General features: G+C 36.6%; 1 protein-coding gene across 1 annotated transcript in view; it reads right to left on the bottom strand.

Annotated features, from left to right (window-relative positions):
• Positions 1-2948: 2948 nt before the first annotated feature.
• The window catches only part of CHMP4C (charged multivesicular body protein 4C), a 31225-nt gene continuing 12200 nt past the window's right edge, over positions 2949-21973 (bottom strand). The window contains exons 2-5 of the mRNA XM_059042706.2: positions 11344-11521; positions 9068-9182; positions 5887-6052; positions 2949-5695 (exon numbers count right to left, since the gene is read on the bottom strand). Coding sequence (XP_058898689.1) covers positions 5631-5695; positions 5887-6052; positions 9068-9182; positions 11344-11521 — 524 coding nt within the window. The 3' untranslated portion in view covers positions 2949-5630. The remainder of the gene's footprint in view (positions 5696-5886; positions 6053-9067; positions 9183-11343; positions 11522-21973) is intronic.

Genomic DNA, 21973 nt, shown 5'->3' with positions numbered 1-21973 from the left:
ACTGTGGTGTATAAACTATTTGTTACTCCAATTTCTACTAAATAAATCAGTGCTTAGACTCTATGTTTGCCAAGAATAAGGAAATTCTGCAATTCAGGGTTAATTATTCTCTGTTGTTGAGTGGACATGTGTGATTTGAAGCAGTGTTTTTAGGTTTAGGTAGCTAACACCCCTTCTCTCTTCTTCAGGTAGGAGCACCTTGCTTATGCTTTAGCAAACCTCCCTTCCTGCTTCTCAGTTCACTATGGTCCGGGTAGCTACTCCAGAGTTAGTTATAGGAGCCAAGCTTAGTCAATCAAATATTCTGGCTCTGGAATTTGATTCTTAAGCAGAATAACAGCTTGGTCGAAATGGTAGCAGCTTACATTTCCTCACCGTTGGCTACTCAGAAAAAGGAGTCCCTTAAATCTGGCTGCTGTGAATTCCAGAGACTCTCTGATTTCTAATCTTCCTCTGATTTGCATTTCAAGTGTTTTCTTTGATTATGGGAACTATCCAAATCACTTCCAAAAAAATCCAAGTTTGTCTCTTAACCTATGTTGTGTGTTTCTTATAACCAAGAAGAAGGAGAAAAGTCTAAGTGATATATTGGAAAACACTTTATTTAAAAATATGAAACAGCACTGCCTGAATGGAGATCCACCCCTGAGGTATCACTGTAAAGTAGTGAAACCAATTTTTAGCAAACATCCCAGAATTTATAACTTCCAAACAGAAGTTTTTCCATTCTAAGATACATTGCTGGAAACACCTTTAGATGTCTGATTAATACCTTTATTCTTTTCAATACCTCTTCAATCTAAGGATGATTTACTTTTCACCTTTCCTCTCATTTCTTTCATTCATTCCTACTGTCAACAGAGGGGCAACAACATTATAATTTTCTTTCAAAGTATTTTATTTCTTTTCAGAGTAAGAGGTCACCTTTTGCAAAATTTATCTTATTTTTAATACTTCAGCATTTTAGTACTTCAAATCATACATTACTTGTGCACTCATGGCTAATGAGGAACTGATCTTCTTACCCAAAGCTAAATGATAGAAATATAATGTGAGCCACATGTGTAATTTTTCATTTCCAAGTAGCCATATTCAAAAATGGTAAAAACAATCAGGTGAAATAAATTTTAATAATATATTTTACTTAAACCATCCAAAACAATATTTCTACATAAAATAAATATAAAAATACTAATGACACATTCTACATTCATTTTATACTAAATCTTTGAAATCCAATACAGTAAGTACCCTACATACGAACTAGTTCTGTTCTGAGAGCGTGCTCATAAGTCCAATTTGTTCGTAAATCCAACAAAGTTAGCCTAGGTATCCAACTAACAGAATCGGCTACATAATACTGTACTCTAATATGTTTATAATACTTTTTACTCAAATAATACATAAAAAACAAACACAAAAAATAAGGAAAACATTTTTAATCTTACAGTACAGTACCTTGAAGATTACAGTAGTACAGTACAACAGCTGACATACAGGAGTTGGCCTCGAGTGAACAGGAAACAAGAGTTACTGACTAGAGGAGGGAGAGGTGAGAGATGGTAGAGCTGAAGGATCATCCGCAATAGGAGAAGGAAGGCAAGCTGCAATTTCACTCACACCTGACGTTGATGGCACAGTTTCTGGTTCCTTGCTGGATTCAATTCTATCTACCCTCTTGAAGAAACGATCCAGTGATGTCTGAGTAGTAGTTCTTTTTTTCTTGTCATAGATGACACTGTAGCACTGGATTGCATTCCAAACTGCTGCTGCAACCTTCATGTACCATTCTCTGTTCAGGTCCTGTGCCTCAAAAGCTAACAGTGCCTCCTCAAATAAAGAAAATCCCCTTGCCATTTCCTGCATCGTGAATCTCTTCGGTTCTTCAGTTACTTCTTCTTCCTCTTGTCTCTCTTCATCCTGTCTCTGGGCCTCCAATTCCATCAGGTCTTCATTAGTAAGTTCCTCATGTTGCACAGCAAGGAGTTCAGTGAGGTCGTCCTCTTGCAGATCTAGCTCTAGCTTCTTGCTGATGGTCACTGAAGACCTCTTTGGACTCCTCATCCACCTTCTCAAATCCATGAAATTCGTGACCAAACTGCGGGCATCCTGGGCTTGAAATAAAGATACTGTACTACTGTACTCTCTACAGTACTGTACAATAAAGTACACAAAAGCACAACCACTTGTAGAGGATGCACACACATGATAATGTATGACAGACACATGAACTAACTTACGTGACTGGACATTCAAACGCACGTCCGCGTGTTCAAAAGTTCGTAACTTAAAGGTCCGTATGTAGGGAACTTACTGTATATATTGTACACTTAGAGCACATCTCAATTCAAACGCAAATTTCAATTAGAAATATTTGTTCTGTATGTATATATTTTATAAATTTTACAGTTGAAAAAATATGTACCCAAGTTTTTTCAAGCATACTTAACATTTTCTTATAACCAAATTGAGCACTAGTTTTTAAATTTAAATTAATTAAAAGTAAATGAAATTAAAAATTCAGTTCCTCAACTGCACTAGCCACATTTCAAGTACTCATTTCATGTGGCTAATGGATACTGTTTGGACCTCACAGGTCTAGCAGAACTAGCTAGGAATGTATGTTTAAGTAGGTGGGGAGAGGTATGCAAACATGTCTCAGGTCTCATTTATGAGGTTTTGATGTTTAAATTATGTTAAGCTTCACTGAACTGTGGGTTTATAGTTTTCACCAAACGTAGAAATTTCTCAGCCATTATTTCTACAAAGGGTTTTTTCTATCATATTCCCTCCCTCTACTCTCCCCCACTCTGAAAAAAAAAATCCATCCAGCCCACCACCACAATTCCAGGACTCCAATTACCTGCATGTTAGACAGTTTAATATGGTCTCACAGCTTACTCTTGTTCTATTTTTTTCCAATCTTTTTTTTCTTTAGTATTTTATTTAGGATAATTTCTGTTGCTATGTCTTTAAGTTCACTAACCTTTTCTTCTGCAACATCTAATGTGATGTTACTCCCTCCCACTATATTCTGTATTTTCATTTCAGATAATGTATTTTTCATGTCTAGAATTTTAATCTGCGTCTTTTGTTCATATCTGCCATTTCTCTCTTCATTGTGATCATGCTTTTTTTTCTCTTCTTTCTCAAACATAGGGAGTATATTTATTATAGTAATTTTAATGAACATATGAAATATATTTATAATAGCTGTTTTAATAACCCTTGCCTTCAAATTCCATCATCTGTGTCGTTTCTGAGTTTGTTCTTACTGTTTGGTTTTTCTCTTGGTTATGGGTTGTATTTTCCTGCTTCTTTGCACTCCTGAAAATTTTTTATTGGATGCCAGACTTTGTAAATTTTATGCTGTTGGGTGTCAGTTTTATTTTAGTTGTTTATTTTTTGTTGGTACTTATTAGCTTTTATATTCCTTTAAGCATTTGGGGGTTTTGTTCTGGGATGCAGGTAAGTTACTTGGAATCATTTCACCCTTTTGAAGCTTGCTTTTAAGCTTTTTAGGGTGAGCACAGAACAGCCTTTAGTCTAGGCATAATTTGACCTCACTAGTGAGACAATAACCTTCTAAGGACTAAATCTGATGTCCCTGTAGTAGGAGGTCTTTCCCTTATGGCTAGCGGGAACACAAACTACTCCTAGCCCTATGTGAGCTCTGGGGACTGATCTGCCTACTTCTTTCCAGTGGTTCGTCCTGTCCTCAGTAATTTCCTCATACATGTATACAGATCAGTTCTGAGCCAAAGACTTGAACAGACCTCCCTGCAGATCTCCAGCATGCTCTCTCTCTCTCTCTTTCCCTCTGCAGCAACCTCCTTTCCAGGAGTTTCCTGCATGGATTTCCTCCACTTGGTAAGACCACCAGTCTCTGTGAAGGCAGTGAACTGGGACTGGAAGTACTCGTTTCATTTGTTTCCCTCTCAAGAATCACAGTCTAGTGCTGCCTGCTGTCAACAGTCTGGAAACTGTTGTTTCATATATTTTGTCCAATTTTCTAGTCATTTGATGGTAGAAGGTAAATCCAGTTCCTGTTATTCTGTCAGGACCCAAAAGATGTAAAAACTTAATAGTCATTCATTTAACAAATCTTTATTAAATGCCAACTGTATGTGAGCGACTGTGCAGAGATACACAGTGGGATTGAACTGGAAGAGATACAGTCCATGACCTCAAATTACCACAGCCCAGCAGGGAAGAAGAATAATAAAGTGACTGTTCAAGTAAATATGCAATATAAACCATGATAGATGATAGGAGAGAAAGCAGAGTGCTACCAAAGCATATAACACAGAGACTTGATTTAGTCTGTGCAATCAGGAAAAGTTTACCAAAACAAAGGACACTCTAAGATTTAAGAGATAAGCAAGATGTGGTATCTGTGTTGTGGAGGGTGGGAAGACTGCTAAGAAAAAACAGCATGTGCAAAAGGCCTGTGGCAAGATGGAACCATTAGACATCATCAAGTCCAACCCTTAGATTTCCCAGTGAAGTCACAAAGGCAAGACACAAGAGTTTATGACTTGCCTAGTTGTACTGTGTTAGTGTCAGAGCAGGAGATGGAATCCAGAACTCCTACCTCCAGGTCTAGTGTTCTTTCCATCCCATTAGACCTTGTATTCCCTAAGTAAATGTGGGGAATTACTAGATCATTTTCTATAACGACGTTTGTCATTTTATGGTCCATGAACCATTATGGACAATACATAAAGCTGTACTTTCACTTAAAAATCATTATGGCCAAAACTTTATTCAAGATATACTTTTAATTTCCTATATTTTAATGTATTTACAAGGAATATGATGTAAAGTGTAAATAAATGTACAAGAGATCACAAAACAGAAAAGAATGAATATTCACACATTTAGCACGCTGAAGCCATAACAGCATCATAATGGACTGGGAATGTTAATGCAGCCCCCTAAGTGACTAAATTACACCCAGGAGGTTCTCGCTCAGCAGTGTAAGCTGTTAGTGCTTTCAGACATTTTGGGAAATGCATCCATTGTCCCATTCCAAGCTTAATTGGCATAATAAATGTCAATTAAAACTCCTTTAAGATTTTAAACTGCAAAACTCAAGTGAAACTACTTATGTATAGACTCACACAAGACTTCTCTACAAACGTGTCTCCTATAAGAGATATGTTTCTTATACATTCACCCTGGGCTACAACATGGATACACACAGCAAACTTGCATTCTCATAGGAAAGAAAGTTATATTCCCTATCTTTCCTAAATACATCAGTCTTAAGTTGCTTATAAACTGTTATACGTTTTATATGTTCATAGAATTCAGTTTTCTTTCAACAAATATATAGAGAGTACCAACTATGTGCCAGGACTGGAAATAATATAATAGTGAACAAGGTAGAATGCCCCCTCCCATCAGTATGGAGAGATCCTCCAAAATGCTATCAGGAAGTCTCATTCCATCCTGGATCCTAAATCTACGTATGACTCCTTTTTTAACTTTTACCTGTGAGGCTTAAAAGACAATTATTCATCCAGTATAAATATAAAGCAGAATCTTTGTTAACTTCTATATTTGGCAAAAACATTTTTTTGCATCTTATGTACAGCTCATTAATTTCAGCATCCAAAAATTCTGTTTTAAGTAGCCCAAGCTGCCAATTGTTTGATATCATCATCCTCTTCTTCTGCCCTCCTGGAAGATGCTGAAACAGACAAACAAAACTGGATAAAAATTAGTAATTGGTGACATTCATACTTTCAGCACAGAAAATAGGTATGAATTATGTATTAAAAGGTATATTTTATGAAATGAAAAATAAGTGCTAAAAGGGATAGGCCTGGCTATTATTTCAGGTAATTATTTGACCACAGGTGGTTGAGGTGGGGAACAGACCTGCTCGGGATCGATGTGCAGCGGAGGACGTGCTTGACATGCGACCTGGTACTCTGTCTGGCTGTGCTGGGAGGGAGGAGGAAGGCACATTTGGAAGTCGGATATTTGCCATCTTCTTGTTTAATTCTTCCTGCTCCAGTTCCTCAAGTTCTGCCATCAGCTCATCCTGAACAGAGGAAAAAGAAAGAATTAGGGAGTTAATGTTTCAAGAAGTGGGTTTCCTCAAACATAATAACAAGAACATCTGCTACCCAATTGATATATGAGAGCCCAGTGAAATGGAATATTTATTTTAAGACTAAGTCTTTTTTGCAACACTGAGCAATAATTAAAATATGAATATTTGGGGTTGTGCAAATTTGTTGTAGTTAATCCTATAATACTTCAGTCAACAGTTTTTCAAGTAATTTGTGCTAGCTGAATATATAACCTCCACAGTTTCTAGGAAATTTACACCTTGCCTGTCATTTTTCCAATGTATCTTTTATTTTCTACTGTTAAGAATTAAGAACCTGTGAGACTTTAACTAGAGGAAATAAATATTTTCATTTGGGCTAATGCTACTGAAATAAAACAACAGGTATAGCAAAACCATAACAAACCAAAAGTAAAAAGAATCAAAGATACTATTGTTCCTTTGTCAAATTACCAAAACTAGTAAATATCATGCTGTGTGTCTTAGTTAAGAAAGCTTCAATTCAAGGTAGGTACACTGTATTTCTTTCTTTTAGCAATAGCCCCAGAGAGTCTGGTTTAATCCTAACCTATTCTCTGTCCCAAGAACCTTCGAGAGGCAAGTCTAGTTTCAGGCTTTAAGGGTAAAAGTCACCTTATGACAGATATGAGATGACTTGAGATGAATAGTTCATGTCTAACTGGCTCCAAGTGACCTCAGGTTGAGTCCAACCTCCCTGCGAGAAGTTGGGAGTCAAAACTAAATTTGTCACCATTAGAATTCTGAGGTTGTCCTTATTAGAAATGACCTAAGACACTCTTATATTCGACCAAGGACATTTCTTCATTTCTTCATTTCTTCATCATAGAACAAATCTACTGAGAGCTCACTCCTGGCTGAACTCAGGGCTGGGGACACAAAGTCCAAACAACAGTCCCTACATTTAAGGAGCATATTGAATGTAGGAGAAAGGCACAGAAACAAATAATTATTCTGTATTAAAATGAGAGTAACAATACTGTGGGCCAAGAGTGGAGATCCTTAAGCCAACCACAGCATTCGATCAAGTCACCATGTATCAGACATACAGCAAGCTGAATGGCTGCCTGACCACCATTATATCTACCTCATGAAGAGGAAATAAACATGAAAATGTATAGCACGAGGGCATGTGAAATAGTGTGGTCAGCGTAGTTGTGGGCTTTATGGTGCTCCACAGGCTGAATGAATAAAGTACCTTCAGCCTGAATACTCGGATATCCTATTTCTGCTCACAAAACAATTAAGAACAAATACAGCAAATGTCGTAGTAGCAGAACACACTATCCTACACTGAATATATGCCCAGAACTGCCAGCAGTGCTTGATGGTTACCAACAGCACTGAAAAGATATTGATATTTTCTTTAGCAAATATGTGGTGACAGAATAATCATCTCCATCATTTTCAGACTTCAGGTACCATACACTTATTTATTCATTGATAAAAGAATTTTAGAATTTAAGAAACTTTAGAGATAGTCTAGGGATACGGTCATTTTCATTTTATAAATGAGAAAAGTAAGGGTCAGAAAAGGAAAGGGACTTACACAAAGTTTAGTAATAAATGGCAGAACCCAGATATCCTAATGAGCCCGGAGCTCTTTCCACCATGTCATAGTGCACTCATTAGGTGCTTGTTGGTCTAACCAGGGATAGGCAAGCTTTCTCTGGAAAGGACCAGACAGCAATATTTTTGGCTTTGCAGACCGCATATGGTCTCTGTCTTGTAGCCTTCTTTGTTGCTATTGTCACTGCTGCTGTTGTTTTCTGCAATCCTTTAAACATATAAAAACCATCTTGTCCAACAGGCCATACAAAAACAGAACTTGGGGAGGATTTGGCCTGAAAGCCACATTTTTTCCAACCCCTGGTCTATACCATTTTAAACAGCTATTGAAGAAACAGACGAGCAGACAACAAATAGAAAACAAATTTATGGTTACCAAAAGGGAAAGTAGTGGGGGGCGAGGGATAAATTAGGAGTTTGGGATTAACGTATACACACCACTGTATATGAAATAGACAACCAAAAAGGACCTACTGTATAGCACAGGGGACAGCACTCAATATTTTGTAATAACCTATAAGAGAAAAGAATCTGAAAAAAAATAGATATATGTGTATGTGTTACTGAATCACGTTTCCGTACACCTGAAACTAACACAACATTGTAAATCAACTATACTTCAATGTAAAAAAAAAAAAGTAGAATGGAGAAAAATAAAATAAAATAAAACAAAACTAGAAAAAAAAAAAAGCTGTTGACACCCAATTCTCACTTTCAAGGATTCTGTGGAACTACATCTTACTTATTAGATGTACCATTTTTAACACTACGTGAACGTAGGAAGTCAGATTCTTTGCCACGGTAATCTGAGAATTGGACATGTTTCAAAATTTGTCTGTACTTCGTGTGTACTTTGAGTAGAACAATTGAAATTCACAGTGCAGACACCACCATTATAATTATAGTCTGTATTATTGGACTGATTAATTCTCAATGGAATGTGTGTGTTAATAATGTCACTCCACATTTATTTTGTTTCATAGCCTAAGTAATGAACAGAGGCAGCCTAACCTCTAATTTAACGTGAGCATGATCTGTCTTGTTTCTTGCAGAGTGACACAGTCTGCTTTGTTTTGCCCAGATGTGCGAGCACTCAATTTTTCGTAATAGGGCTTTAGACTTCAACCATTAAAAGTCACTAACTTTACATAATCACATGCTGCTTTTCCTTAATAGCTGAAAACTTAATTAGGGGGCTATTTGCCAAACTATATTAATCTTTCCTTTAAATCAGAGCTACCAACACTTCATTTCCCTCTTAAGACAGGTACTTTTCTAAGAAATTTATTCTTTAATGATATTTAAGGAAATGTGTAAGGAAACCTGCTTGCTCCATATGGTGGGAAGCTGTCTTTTTTAGCAGCCACAATACTCCATTCTTTATATAGTGTCACCCACCTCATCAAAGTTATCGCCAAATCCACCTCGTTGAGAAAACGCTTCTGAGATTTCTTGGGCAATATCCTGTTGCTCTGTGATCTCTTGCATCAAATCATCTATTTTGTTCAGATCCCTGGGAAACAATATTTTATTGAAATAGTTTAGAATTTTACATTAAAATTATGAATTTAGACATAAATTAGAAAAATGAGTCAATTTAGTATAAATTCTTAGTTATTTCAGTAGGCTAGTAAACATTCCGGGTGATAAGACTTATCAACTTTTAAGAATTTGCATTTCAAAAAAATTGATAATTCTGTATATGTACATATATTTTAAATTATGTACATTAAATTGATAGCCATTACATTTGAGAGTCACTAGAGGGCAAATTATTTGATAACTAACAATATTTGTAGACCCATTTTGAAATCTTGTCTGGTAGGGCATATGTAAAATTTAAATATATGCTGCATGTATTAACTCTGCAGGAAGTGGTACCATGGACCACCAAGGACCTCTGTAACTAAAATAAACTTGGGCAGCTCTCAGCAGCTGCTATCAGGGCAGCTTTTTGTAGAAGGGAAACTCTGGAACTAGAGATCTATTTTCTAGACTGCCTAGTATGTCTGAGGTCCTGGCTCCCTGAGAACTTTCCCATAGCTGCTGAGATTACCGATGAGAGCAGGATTAGGCCTATGAAGCCCTCAGAAGAATCAGCAACTTCAGCAAAGGAATCACAGGCCCAGGACCGACAGCTGCTTTCAAGACAGTTTCTAACACCCAAGTCCCACTAGCTTCCAACCACCCACTGAAGCTGCCAGTGTCCGAATGCCAGCATCTGAGCTGCCTCTCCAGTACCTTGTCTCTGAAACATTCCTCCAACTCTGAAGCTAGGCCAAACTGATTGGATACCAGAGAAGTGACAATTTCCCTAATTATTAAGCAATTAACACTGACATTTTGATTCCCAGTGGAATAAATCTTTTACAAGTTTTCCAGACTCTATATATGGGAAAAGTTGAGTATTTTGACATAATTTCATGTAGTAATCAAAAAGAATACTTTGCCATCCTCCTATCACCCCTTATTTCCAATTCTTATGTTTATAACAAACATACAAGGATTATTTATTTAAAAATCATATGAGAAAGGTACAGCTAATGTTTGGGCCTGGGAGTGAATTTTACTCAAAAGGAACACCCCGGGATGGTGCTGCTAAACTACCTGGAGAGAAAAACTATGATTTTGTAATACATTTTGGCACCCAGCTAACAGCAACAATATAGGACTGTGACTCTGAAAATGAATGGAATGATCTCTCAGAAGCTGTCAAAATGATGGCTGATTGTCAATTGATTATCAAGGCAAGAAAATGTTAGCAAAGATGTCTTCACTGACCCCAGCCTCTCTCTCTCCCACCTTTTCCCATCCATGGAAGCTTCTCTACATCCCTCAGTCACTCTTTGCCCTTGCATACCTTTGGTCCAAACTTCACTATGATATTTAACTTTGGAAAAGGATTAGGTCCCAGATATTGATTCTCAGTGTGAATATAAAGCAAATTGTTAGCCCCACTGCCACTATGAATATAGATTACTGAGCGCTTACTTTGTGCCAGGAACTCCTAAGTGCCATATATCTTGTATCTCATTGAATTTCACAATAACCACATGAGGTAAGTACTATTATTATTTCCAATTTACAGATAAGGAAACTGACTCAGGGAGAGGCAAAGTAATTTGCCCAAGGACAGTCAGCAGGATTTGGGATTATGACCCAGAAAATCTGACCCCAAATCCATGCTTTTATCTACTATGGTATGTCAATGGTTCTCAAACATTGGTTAGTATCAGAATCAGCTGGGGAGCTTGGTTAAAAACAAAAAGGCCCAATCCTTACTTTTCTTGAAGGAGCTTGGGCATCTGTGTTCTCATTAGTAGTGATTTTTGAGTCCCCCCAGAATTTGACAACCACTATTGTATAGTTCTAACACCTTCACAGATATTAACATTTAAGCCTTTTTAAAAATTATAGAATGAAAATATTTGCAGGTGGAGTGTCAAACAATAGTGAGGCTACTGGGAAACATTAAGGGCAAAACAAATGTCCTTTATTTTTTCATGGTCTTTTTTTTCTTTTGCCAATATTACTTCTGCTCTTTCTCTGTGGGAACATTCCATTCCAACATGTCAAAGAGTCTCAAATGAGTAAGCCCATTCCTGTGCAGATCATCATATACTTCTAAAGCACCGAGGGAATTTATGTTTCCGAGGGAGACTAAAGTCACTCACATGTTTTCATGAACTGCTTTCATGGCTTTTGATGCAATGCCCATGTTCCTTAACACTTCCGTGTTGGTGTGTGAGTTTTCCAAGGCTTCTCTCTGGAACTCAATGGTAGAAAGTGTGCCATCAATCTGAGTGAGCTGCTTCTCAAACCTCTTCTTTCTCTTTAGTGCCTGTAGTGCAGCTAAATAAGGAAGAAGCCACATTTATAAGGAGAGAGTCAATCACTCACTCAAGACACTTGCTGAGATGTTTACTCAGCACCAACCATGGAATCAGTATTGTTGAAACCAAAGAGGATACCAAATAAAAAAACTAAAGGGTAGTATCTATCCTTTCAGTTGCTTGTACCAATTACTGCTTCCTTAAACATTTTGTTATTCTTCCAAAGATCTGCCAAGTGTCAGAAGATGAAAAGTCAAAATTTCATAGTCTATAAAATATACCACAGAAGTGCTTCTGTTAATATTGGATTTTAGAAAAAGAATAGATAAAATAGAAATAAATATCATGTAATAAGAAAAATAAAACTTTAGAGAAAGAAAGAATTTTAAGGACTATCTATTCTAGCCCTATTTTCTTATTTCAAAGAGAAGTTAATTGAGACCCAGAGAAGTTATATGACTTGCTTGAAGGTAGTCAGTGAGTGACAGTCCAAAGCCTAGGATGCCAAGCATGTCTTGGTCTGAAGTGACTATGAGATGATCAGTAAGGTTACATCTAATCATAAGTGTCCATAAAATCAACACTGTAGAGTCATTCTCAAGGATTAGATGGAATACTGATGAGGGAAAAGACTGGTGCCTTCAGAGAAATGGTATCCAAATACCCTCCCATTAACACTTAGCAAAATCTTACGTGCTTCTTTCAAAAATCACAACACTAAGAGAGTTCTTTTGACCATGGCACCTTGGAAGGCACCCACAAAAATAGGCCCTAAAATGTGAGTTTTGATAAGGCATTTAGTGAGAATGCAGGAAAACAGCAGCAGCAGAATGCTAATATGAAGATAATTAAATGGAATTGACAAAAGAATGCAAATATTTTTACGGTTTCAGAGTGAAAAATGTAAGTTATTGCAACAGAGATTTCTGAGGGAAGGCTCTTTTCTAATGGTTTTGGTCAATTTCTTCTTGTACTTCCAACAGATTCAGTATATTTATTCCAATGCTTTTTGTCTGGTGCATGAAGACTTCTAGCCATTATACTTTCCTGCTGGATTTTATTAATGATCTATGAATCAATATTAGTTGATCTCCGTTTAACCTTTGCCTCAAATTCCATTTTGTTTTCTATTAAATTAATATTTAATATAAAGTTAATATTTATATATTAAAATTTATATTTTGTATATTAATATTAATGTTTAAAATAAAATTAATCTTTCAGCTTTCTTCTTATTACAATTTGCCTGTAATAATTTTACATGGACCTCAATTTCAAAATTATTTTTAATTTGCTCTTTTTTGATATTGCCTATTACAGATAGCATATATTTGAGTGTTTAATGTTTGTGATTATTTTTAACCATTCAGATAGTCTCCAACTTTTAATGTAAGTTTTAAAGTTATTCTCATTTATTGTAATAACTGATATATCATCTAGTATGGTCTTTTTACTATCATATTTATTGTGTTTTCTGTTTGTTATGATTTTTATTTTCTTTTTGCTTTCTTGTCTTTATATAGATTGATCAATTTTCATTTGTCCATTTTATTCCCCTTTAATTGTGGGATAGTTATATATACTAAATTATTCTAATGGATACCCTTGTATTTAAAATATACACATATAATTAAACTTAAGTTTTCTATCCATGTTGAAAATAAATCAATCTATAATCAATCAGTATCTATAAAATGTATTGTTCCCAAACAAGATTGTCTTATCACCCCAAACCCCACAGTATTTGATTGAAATAATCTTGCTTTTATTAGTTCCAGATGATTACCAGTTTTTAAAATTATTCTTTCAATATTTAAGGAAACATTTCTTAAGTGCAGTAAGTTTCATAGACATAATTTCAACAGTAATTTACAATAAACTAACAGAGCTTGTTGGATTATTTTCTTACTATTGCTTCTTGTATCCTACATTGTCATGAACCCAAGAGAAGAGAGATAATGTAGGAAATAGAATATGTTAAAAACAAAACTTGTATTAGTATCTTCAGGGAGATCAAGAGGCTATTGTGTTATAAGACAAGAATGGGTTTCCATAAAAACGAGCAACTAGAAAAAAAGAAAAAATTCTTAGAAATTAAAAACATAACTAAAAAATTAAATAAAACTGTTAAAAAGTAGAATAAATATAACTGATGACTAAATCAGTGACCTGGGATATAAAGTTAAGGAATTCTCCCAGAACGTAGAACGAAAGAGAAATAAGTTAATATATTGGAGGACAGAGCCAAGGAATCCAACATCCGTCTTACAAGGATTTCAAAAGAGAAAGAATGTTTCAGGGCGAGTGTGGATAATAAGACAAGAATAAATAACGATTTCAGAAGAAAATAGAAACAACGGTGGGGAAAGAAGTAATAAAGAAATTAAAGACTACAGTTTCCCCAAGCTGAAGGAAGATGATTATTCAGAATAAAAATACTCACTGAACACTTAGATGGGAAAAGCAAAAAATAAAAGGCACATGCCTAGACCTATACTAGTGAAATTTTGTAACTGCAAGGTAAAAAAAGAAAATCTTAAATGTTTCCAGAGGAGGAACAAGCAAAGAGATTATCTACAAAGGAATGAGACTGATATTATTATCAAGTGTTTGAAATACTGGCTACCTAACAGCAATGGAATAGTATCTTAAAATTTTTGAAATGTTTTGAAGCTAGAATTCTGTAAAAATCCAAACTATTATTTAAGTCTCAAACAAAATGCAGTCATTTTTAGACCTACAGGCATTTAGAGAATTTGTATCTATGCACTGTTTCCAAAAAAAAAATACTTTTACTCCAGTAATTTTTTTTTTTTTAATCCAGGAAAGGACAATATAGGATACAAAAAGTAATAGTAAGAAAATAAGCCAGGAAACACTGTAGTTTAACAGTGTAAATAACTGTTGAAATCGTAGTTACATAAGAGCGATTCTCCATGAGGTCTCTCTCTTGAAAGAGAAGGCTGCCCAGAGCTCTATAGAAGCGGGTGGGGCATGCCAACAGGCAGGCTTCCTTCCAAGGGTAGGGAGGAAGCAGACAGGCTGGGGATTCTTACAGTTGCCAAAGAAAGGCTTTTTAGGTGTGGATCACTTTTCTATATTTCCCTGCTGAGTGGTAACTTTCTTTCCCCGCCCCTTTCTGCCCACTGTGAAGGTCCAGGGTCAACTCGGTTCTGCTCTACTTCCCTCCCCAGGTGCAACACCACAATTTCAGTCCTTGCTGAATAGCACTACCACTTAATTTAAAGAACAGCTTTTATTTATTTATTTAATCTGTCCTTTAGGAAAGAACTAAAAAATATATAAAAACTAAAAAAAACAACTGGTGCAAAAGGCCTTTCTACAATATCATACAATATCACTGTGGAGAGGCTCTTCACGTGAATGACCAGAGCTGTGTGAGGGTTTTCTCCTGAACGCAGGAATATGGCCAGCTGGCCTTCTGTGCTATCACTCTGCCTGGAGATCCACAGCCACTATGACATTTATTACATTGGATTATAATTTTTGTACAATGTATTCTACTCCATCTCCCCTACACTAATTATAAACCCTTTGTGGAAAGATACAGAATCCTATCCATCTGTTTCCCCAGCATCTGGCCCAGTTCCTGGCATGTGGCCAACAAAATACTGTACATAACAAAAACCAATGTTTACTGAGCATTTGCTAGATGCCAAACTGGTGTTAAGTGCTTTTTGTGCATTATGTGATTTATATCATTAATTCTCACAGAAAACTACAAGAGTAAATACTATTATTGGTCCATTTTAGAGAAGATAAGATGAATGAATACTAAATGAATAAATTTGATAATTTTGTGCACCAAGACAGCATGGTATAATGGAAAGAGTATGGCCTTCAAAGTCAGAGTGTGAAATTTTCTTCCATGACTTAATAGATGTATATTCTTGGATAAGTCACTTTCCTTCTTGGATAAGTCATTTTCCTTCTCTGAGCTTCAGTTTGCTGTTCTGGAAATGAGGACATAATCCCCAAGAGTCAGGGTGATTGTTCTAAGAACTAGTGATAATTTATGGAAACCACCTTAAAAAGTACCTGTACACAGTAGAGACTGAGCAACTAGATATTATTTCTATTAATAATAGTGATTTATATAACAGTCATTCATTAATGAGATTGCATATTTTATTTCTGAGACCTCCGAGCAACAAGTTACCTGTTTTTTCACCCTAACTCACCATAACAAGAACATAATATTACAAAACAGCTCTGCATTTCAATGGTACTGTACATAATACTATACAGCAGAGTATCCTAAGGAGCTAATCTCCAAATACACATGTCCACCCAACATACCCAGAGGTGGAAGGTTCAAAGTCCGTCTCTTTCCTATCTTGTCAGGCTGGTTCAGTGTCCGTACTTATTTTGAACCTAACTATACCCATTGACCCAAAAGTGTTTTCTTTCTTTTTTTTTTTTTTGAGAATTTTAAAAACTTTTCATTAAAAAAAATATGCCATGCTTCCTAGTAAGAATTAATTTTAGATTACTTTCCGTAAATTGAAAAATACAATTTGGTATAAAAGTTGGGGCTTTGGAGTCACTAGCATTGCATTTTAATCTTAACTCTACCAATTAAAAACTGTGTAATAACCTTGGAATGTGACCTTAACTCTCCTTAAATGATGCTCCCTCAGTTGAACAATAATAATAACAATAAAAATAAAACCTAGAAGATGAAAATAGAACATTGTACCCTGGAGTCAGGTTTCCTTTCAAATCTAGGCTCCATCTACCCACTGCTACGTGGCTTTACAAAGCTGCTTATTGGAAAATGTGAATATAACTCATGTGGTTGTTAAAGATTAAATGAAATAACATATGTAAAGAAATTAACCTGGCACATACTGAGTAATTACTAAATATTAGAAACCTTCATCATTACCATCATCTTCTTCATAAGATTTCAGAACCATATTTTGGGAGCCACATGATATAATGCCCAAACTTGCCAATACTTTTTATTAATAACAATAAGTTCTGGGATTTCCCTGGCAGTCTAGTGGCTAAGACTCTGTGCTCTCACTGCCAAGGGCCCAGGTTCAATCCCTGGTCAGGGAACTAAGATCCCACAAGCCGCATAGCACAGCTGACATAATAATAACAAGTTCTGGTTTGGACACAATTTTAAATGCCTATATTAACATATGGTTTCTGCCCTTCAAAATAGTTGGGAGAAATTTTAAAATTCACCAAGATGTGAGATCTCAACTTACACTATAATCTCCATACCACAAACTACTCATTGGCCTGATTCAGAGACCTACACTCTGAAGGAGGAAGCAGGTAATGAAAGTAAGTGAAGGAGCTGCTTGTAAATTTTGGAGAGTAATCCTTTGTCAGTTGTTTCATTTGCAAATATTTTCTCCCATTCTGAGGGTTGTCTTTTCCTCTTGTTTATGGTTTCCTTTGCTGTGCAAAAGCTTTTAAGTTTCATTAGGTCCCATTTCTTTATTTTTGTTTTTATTGCCATTTTTCTAGGAGGTGGGTCAAAAAGGATCTTGCTGTGATTTATGTCATAGAGTGTTCTGCCTATGTTTTCCTCTAAGAGTTTGATAGTGTCTGGCCTTACATTTAGGTCTTTAATCCATTTTGAGTTTATTTTTGTGTATGGTGTTAGGGAGTGTTCTAATTTCATACTTTTACATGTACCTGTCCAGTTTTCCCAGCACCACTTATTGAAGAGGCTGTATTTTCTCCACTGTATATTCTTGCCTCCTTTATCAAAGATAAGATGACCATATTTGCATGGGTTTATCCCTGGGCTTTCTATCCTATTCCATTGACCTATATTTCTGCTTTTGTGCCAGTACCATACTGTCTTGATTACAGTAGCTTTGTAGTATAGTCTGAAGTCAGGATGCCTGATTCCTCCAGCTCCATTTTTCGTTCTCAAGATTGCTTTGGCTATTCAGGGTCTTTTGTGTTTCCATACAAATTGTGACATTTTTTGTTCTAGTTCTGTGAAAAATGCCAGTGGTAGTTTGATAGGGGTTGTATTGATTCTGTAGATTGCTTTGGGTAGTAGAGTCATTTTCAGAATGTTGATTCTTCCAATCCAAGAACATGGTATATCTCTCCATCTATTTGTATCATCTTTAATTTCTTTCATCAGTGTCTTATAATTTTCTGCATACAGGTTTTTTGTCTTCTTCAGTAGGTTTATTCCTAGATATTTTATTCTTTTTGTTGCAGTGGTAAGTGGGAGTGTTTTCTTAATTTCACTTTCAGTTTTTTCATCATTAGTGTATAGGACTGTCAGAGATGTCTGTGCATTAATTTTGTATCCTGCTACTTTAACAAATTCATTGATTAGCTCTAGTAGTTTTCTGGTAGCATCTTTACAAGCAGCTCATGCAGCTCAATATCAAAAAAACAAATAACCCAATCCAAAAATGGGCAGAAGTCCTAAATAGACATTTCTCCAAAGAAGATATACAGATTGCCAACAAACACATGAAAGAATGCTCAACATCATTAATCATTAGAGAAATGCAAATCAAAACGACAATGAGATATCATCTAACACCGGTCAGAATGGCCATCATCCAAAAATCTAGAAACAATAAATGCTGGAGAGGGTGTGGAGAAAAGGGAACACTCTTGCATGGTTGGTGGGAATGTAAATTGATGCAGCTACTATGCAGAACAGTACGGAGGTTCCTTAAAAAACTACAAATAGAACTACCATACGACCCAGCGATCCTACGACTGGGCATATACCCTGAGAAAACCATAATTCAAAAAGAGCCAAGTACCAAAATGTTCATTGCAGCACTATTTACGATAGCCAGGACATGGAAGCAACCTAAGTGTCCATCAACAGATGAATGGATAAAGAAGATGTGGAACATATATACAATGGAATATTACTCAGCCATAATAAGAAACGAAATTGAGTTATTTGTAGTGAGGTGGATGGACCTGGAGTCTGTCATACAGAGTAAAGTAAGTCAGAAGGAGAAAAACAAATACCGTATGCTAACACATATATATGGTATCTAAGGAAAAAAAGGTCATGAAGAACCTAGGGGCAGGATGGGAATAAAGACACAGACCTACTAGAGAATGGACTTGAGGATATGGGGAGGGGGAAGGGTAAGCTGTGACAAAGTGAGAGAGTGGCATGGACATATATACACTTCCAGACGTAAAATAGGTATCTAGTGGGAAGCAGCTGCATAGCACAGGGAGATCAGCTCAGTGCCTTGTGACCACCTAGGGGGGTGGGATAGGGAGGGTGGGAAGGAGGGAGACGCAAGAGGGAAGAGATATGGGGACATATGTATATGTATAACTGATTCACTTTGTTGTAAAGCAGAAACTAACACACCATTGTAAAGCAATTATACTCCAATAAAGATGTTTAAAAAAAAGAAAGTAAGTGAAGGAGAGAGAGAGAGGTTAAGGGGAAAGGTCTTCTTTGTTTTCTCACCTGTGAGAAAGAGATAGAGGAATATTCCTCTATTATAACAGTAAAATATAGTGCAAGAGTGACGATAAATGGCCGTCACACTGGCTCCAGTATCAAAGAGCCAACAGGAAGAAGTGGGAACTCTGGAGACCAGGAGAGATTAAGCCTGATCTACGGAAGCAACATCACTGGGCTCCAGTCCTTGGGTGCCATGCAGACTTCATGCCCAGACTTCCACATCATCAAAAGAAGCAAGAGATTTTGGATTTGCATCCCAAATCCTTCAAATTTAAAAGCTGAGCTATATTTTTCAAAAAAAAACCTTGTGTGAGCAAAACAGATGATTTCTGTATGGCTGGATCTGGCCCCAGGACACCTGACACTTCTTGTGGCTTCTATCTGGCACAGTATGTTTCTCCCAAACACTAAGCCCGGAGGCTTCTGTTCCAAAGAGTCAAAAGGTGTATGTGAGGAGTATCCCTGTGAGCTGTTTCTCATGTGAAATGATGATGCCATGGGCCCACCATGAGAGGGACAGGCTTTAACTTTGTTTTCTAATAACCAATTTAGGAAAGAAACAGCTGTATTTTTTTCAAAGACATTCGACAAATGTTTCAAATAAAGCATCACTCCTGATTTAGCAAAGAAGGACACTTTTTGAGGCATGTAATTTAACCTATGCAGAATGTGCAATTCAATCTGCCAAGCTCCTACATGTGCTTTTAGGCAGCTGATGAAACCTGGAAAACATTCTTTCTAAAACAAAGGAATCTATTGTATTCCTTTGTGGGGGAGAAACTTCCAGGGGTTTTGTCTCTTTGTATTACAGTGTTGTTCCTTCAGCGACAGAGCTGCAGAACAATGTCCGGTAGGTACTGCTGCAAAGGGATACACGAAGAGCCCTTACTATACAGCCCATTGAGAACTGGGACTGAAAGGTAAGAATTACCCATTTGAACCAAAATTCAACTAGCCCTCTGCAACTTTACCACATTGCCAGAGGAGGAAGGCTTTCAGTCATCTATGAAAAATAACTTCAAATAGCAGAAAAGAGTTGCAGTTTCATTGCTTAGATACTGTATACGGCATCTTGATTGGAACCGTCAATCTGTTCTTTGCTCGTTCAAGGTGTATAAATCCGTGCATTGTTCATCTATTAGTTGGCAAAAAAGGAAGAACATTTTAGGAACCATCATATCTAGTGACTACAAACAAACCTATCTGTGAAATATGAAACTGAATTACGACAGCTCTACTCTCTCCCAGGAACAGATGATTTCTAGAGAAGGCCTAAAAAGATGAAGCTTGCAAGACTGAATCCCAGAGAGTGTTTAAGTGATATGCCACTCATAACTGGTTATGTCCTCTTTTGCTTTTAACTGGGAAGTCTTCATAACCGTGTTGTTTTATTTGAGAAACTTCCACGTAAGCCCTGTTCTTACATACAACTCACTTCATTCATCAAACAATAGTTCTATTTATGGCAACTCATTATAGTTCTTGAAAAACACAATCTGAGTAAGCATCACCATGAGCATTCCATAAATGGAATAAAAACAAAATGTTTCTGTTCAAAGTCACAGGTTAGATTGGAAACAGCTGGGGAAATATTAGAAAATTCTGACATTCATTTATTTGTCCAGGGCCAACCCATTATGAATTTTCGCCTTCGTCATTTTAAAAAAATATCCTTCATCCGTTCATTTCAGTCACTCCACAGGTATGCACTGGAGATCCACCACATGCTTGGCACTGCGGGGGCAAAGAAATAAGGCTACAATCTCAGAGGAGGCAAAATATAAAACGGGCATTCAATCACTTATTCATCATTCAACAAGCATTTATTAAGCACCTACCATCTTACAGGATATAAGGTACATCCTTCACTTCAAGTAGCATAGGAGACATTGAGGAAGAGACATGTACAAGGCACAGTGGATACACAGAGGAATGTACACGCTACACTCTCTCTGTAGGGTAAGGGAAGACCTCACACGGAAGGTAATGCAGCCAGGGTGACTGTCTGCACAGATGCTCAAACACACTGCCCAGTAAGAAGCATGAACGATGAAACATATTACTTCTAGCCGCTGACCCTCTCCCCTACTGCAAATCTCTTTACTAAATGATGTAAAGTTTCTGGCTGAGAAACCAGAGCAAATCACACCAGTTTGCCACACTAGCTGGAACTTATAAGTAAGTAAGATCACACTTTCAGAGGTCTGGCCAATATTAAATGTCATTAAAAAGGGTAAATAGCAAGCTAAAAGAAGATTAGACCACGGAAGTGATGTAGCTCGTTATACAATGGCAAAGCAGATGCTTGAGAAAACAGTCTAAAAGGAATGAGATTGGAGAAAGTAAACAAGAGGTATTCTGAGGAAAGGGCATTTGGAGGAGGAATATTGCTGTAAGCGAGCCAGTAATGTACTGAATTTTGTGTTAAAAAAAGAGTGATTGATTAATATTATAAAGTGTAAAGGATTACAAAGAGGTGGCCCTAGCCATCTGCAGAAAGATAGAAAGAGACAAGGAAAATGGAAGTTATTGTCCAACAGAAACGATGTTCCTCTCCTCATCCTAAAAAGCTCACACTTACTTTTGGAGATAAGGCAGTTCTTACTGCCAGGATGTCACCCAAGAGATTAACAGAGGAGATAAATCTGAGAGGGGAATGTCATGACCTGAAAGTGCTGTTAGGCCTGAGTTGCCAAAAAAGGAAGACATGCTTGCATAAAAGACTCATTTTATTTATTTTTTCCTTTTTTTAAAATTAAAAAAATATTATTGGATTATAGTTGCTTTAGACTGCTGTGTCAATTTCTGCTGTACAGCAAAGTGAATCATCCATACATGTACGTATATCCCCCCTTTTTTGGATTTTCTTCCCATTTAAGTCACCACAGAGCACTGAGTAGAGTTCCCTGTGCTATACAGTAGGTTCTCATTAGTTATCTATTTTACACATAGTAGTGTGTATATGTCAATCCCAATCTCCCATTTCATCCCACTCCCCCATTTCCCGCTCAGTAT

This window comes from Kogia breviceps, chromosome 17, assembly GCF_026419965.1.
Source record: "Kogia breviceps isolate mKogBre1 chromosome 17, mKogBre1 haplotype 1, whole genome shotgun sequence".
Taxonomy (NCBI): Eukaryota; Metazoa; Chordata; class Mammalia; order Artiodactyla; family Physeteridae; genus Kogia; species Kogia breviceps.
The sequence above is the reverse complement of the archived record's forward strand: the minus strand, read 5'-3'. Positions and strand labels throughout refer to the sequence as shown.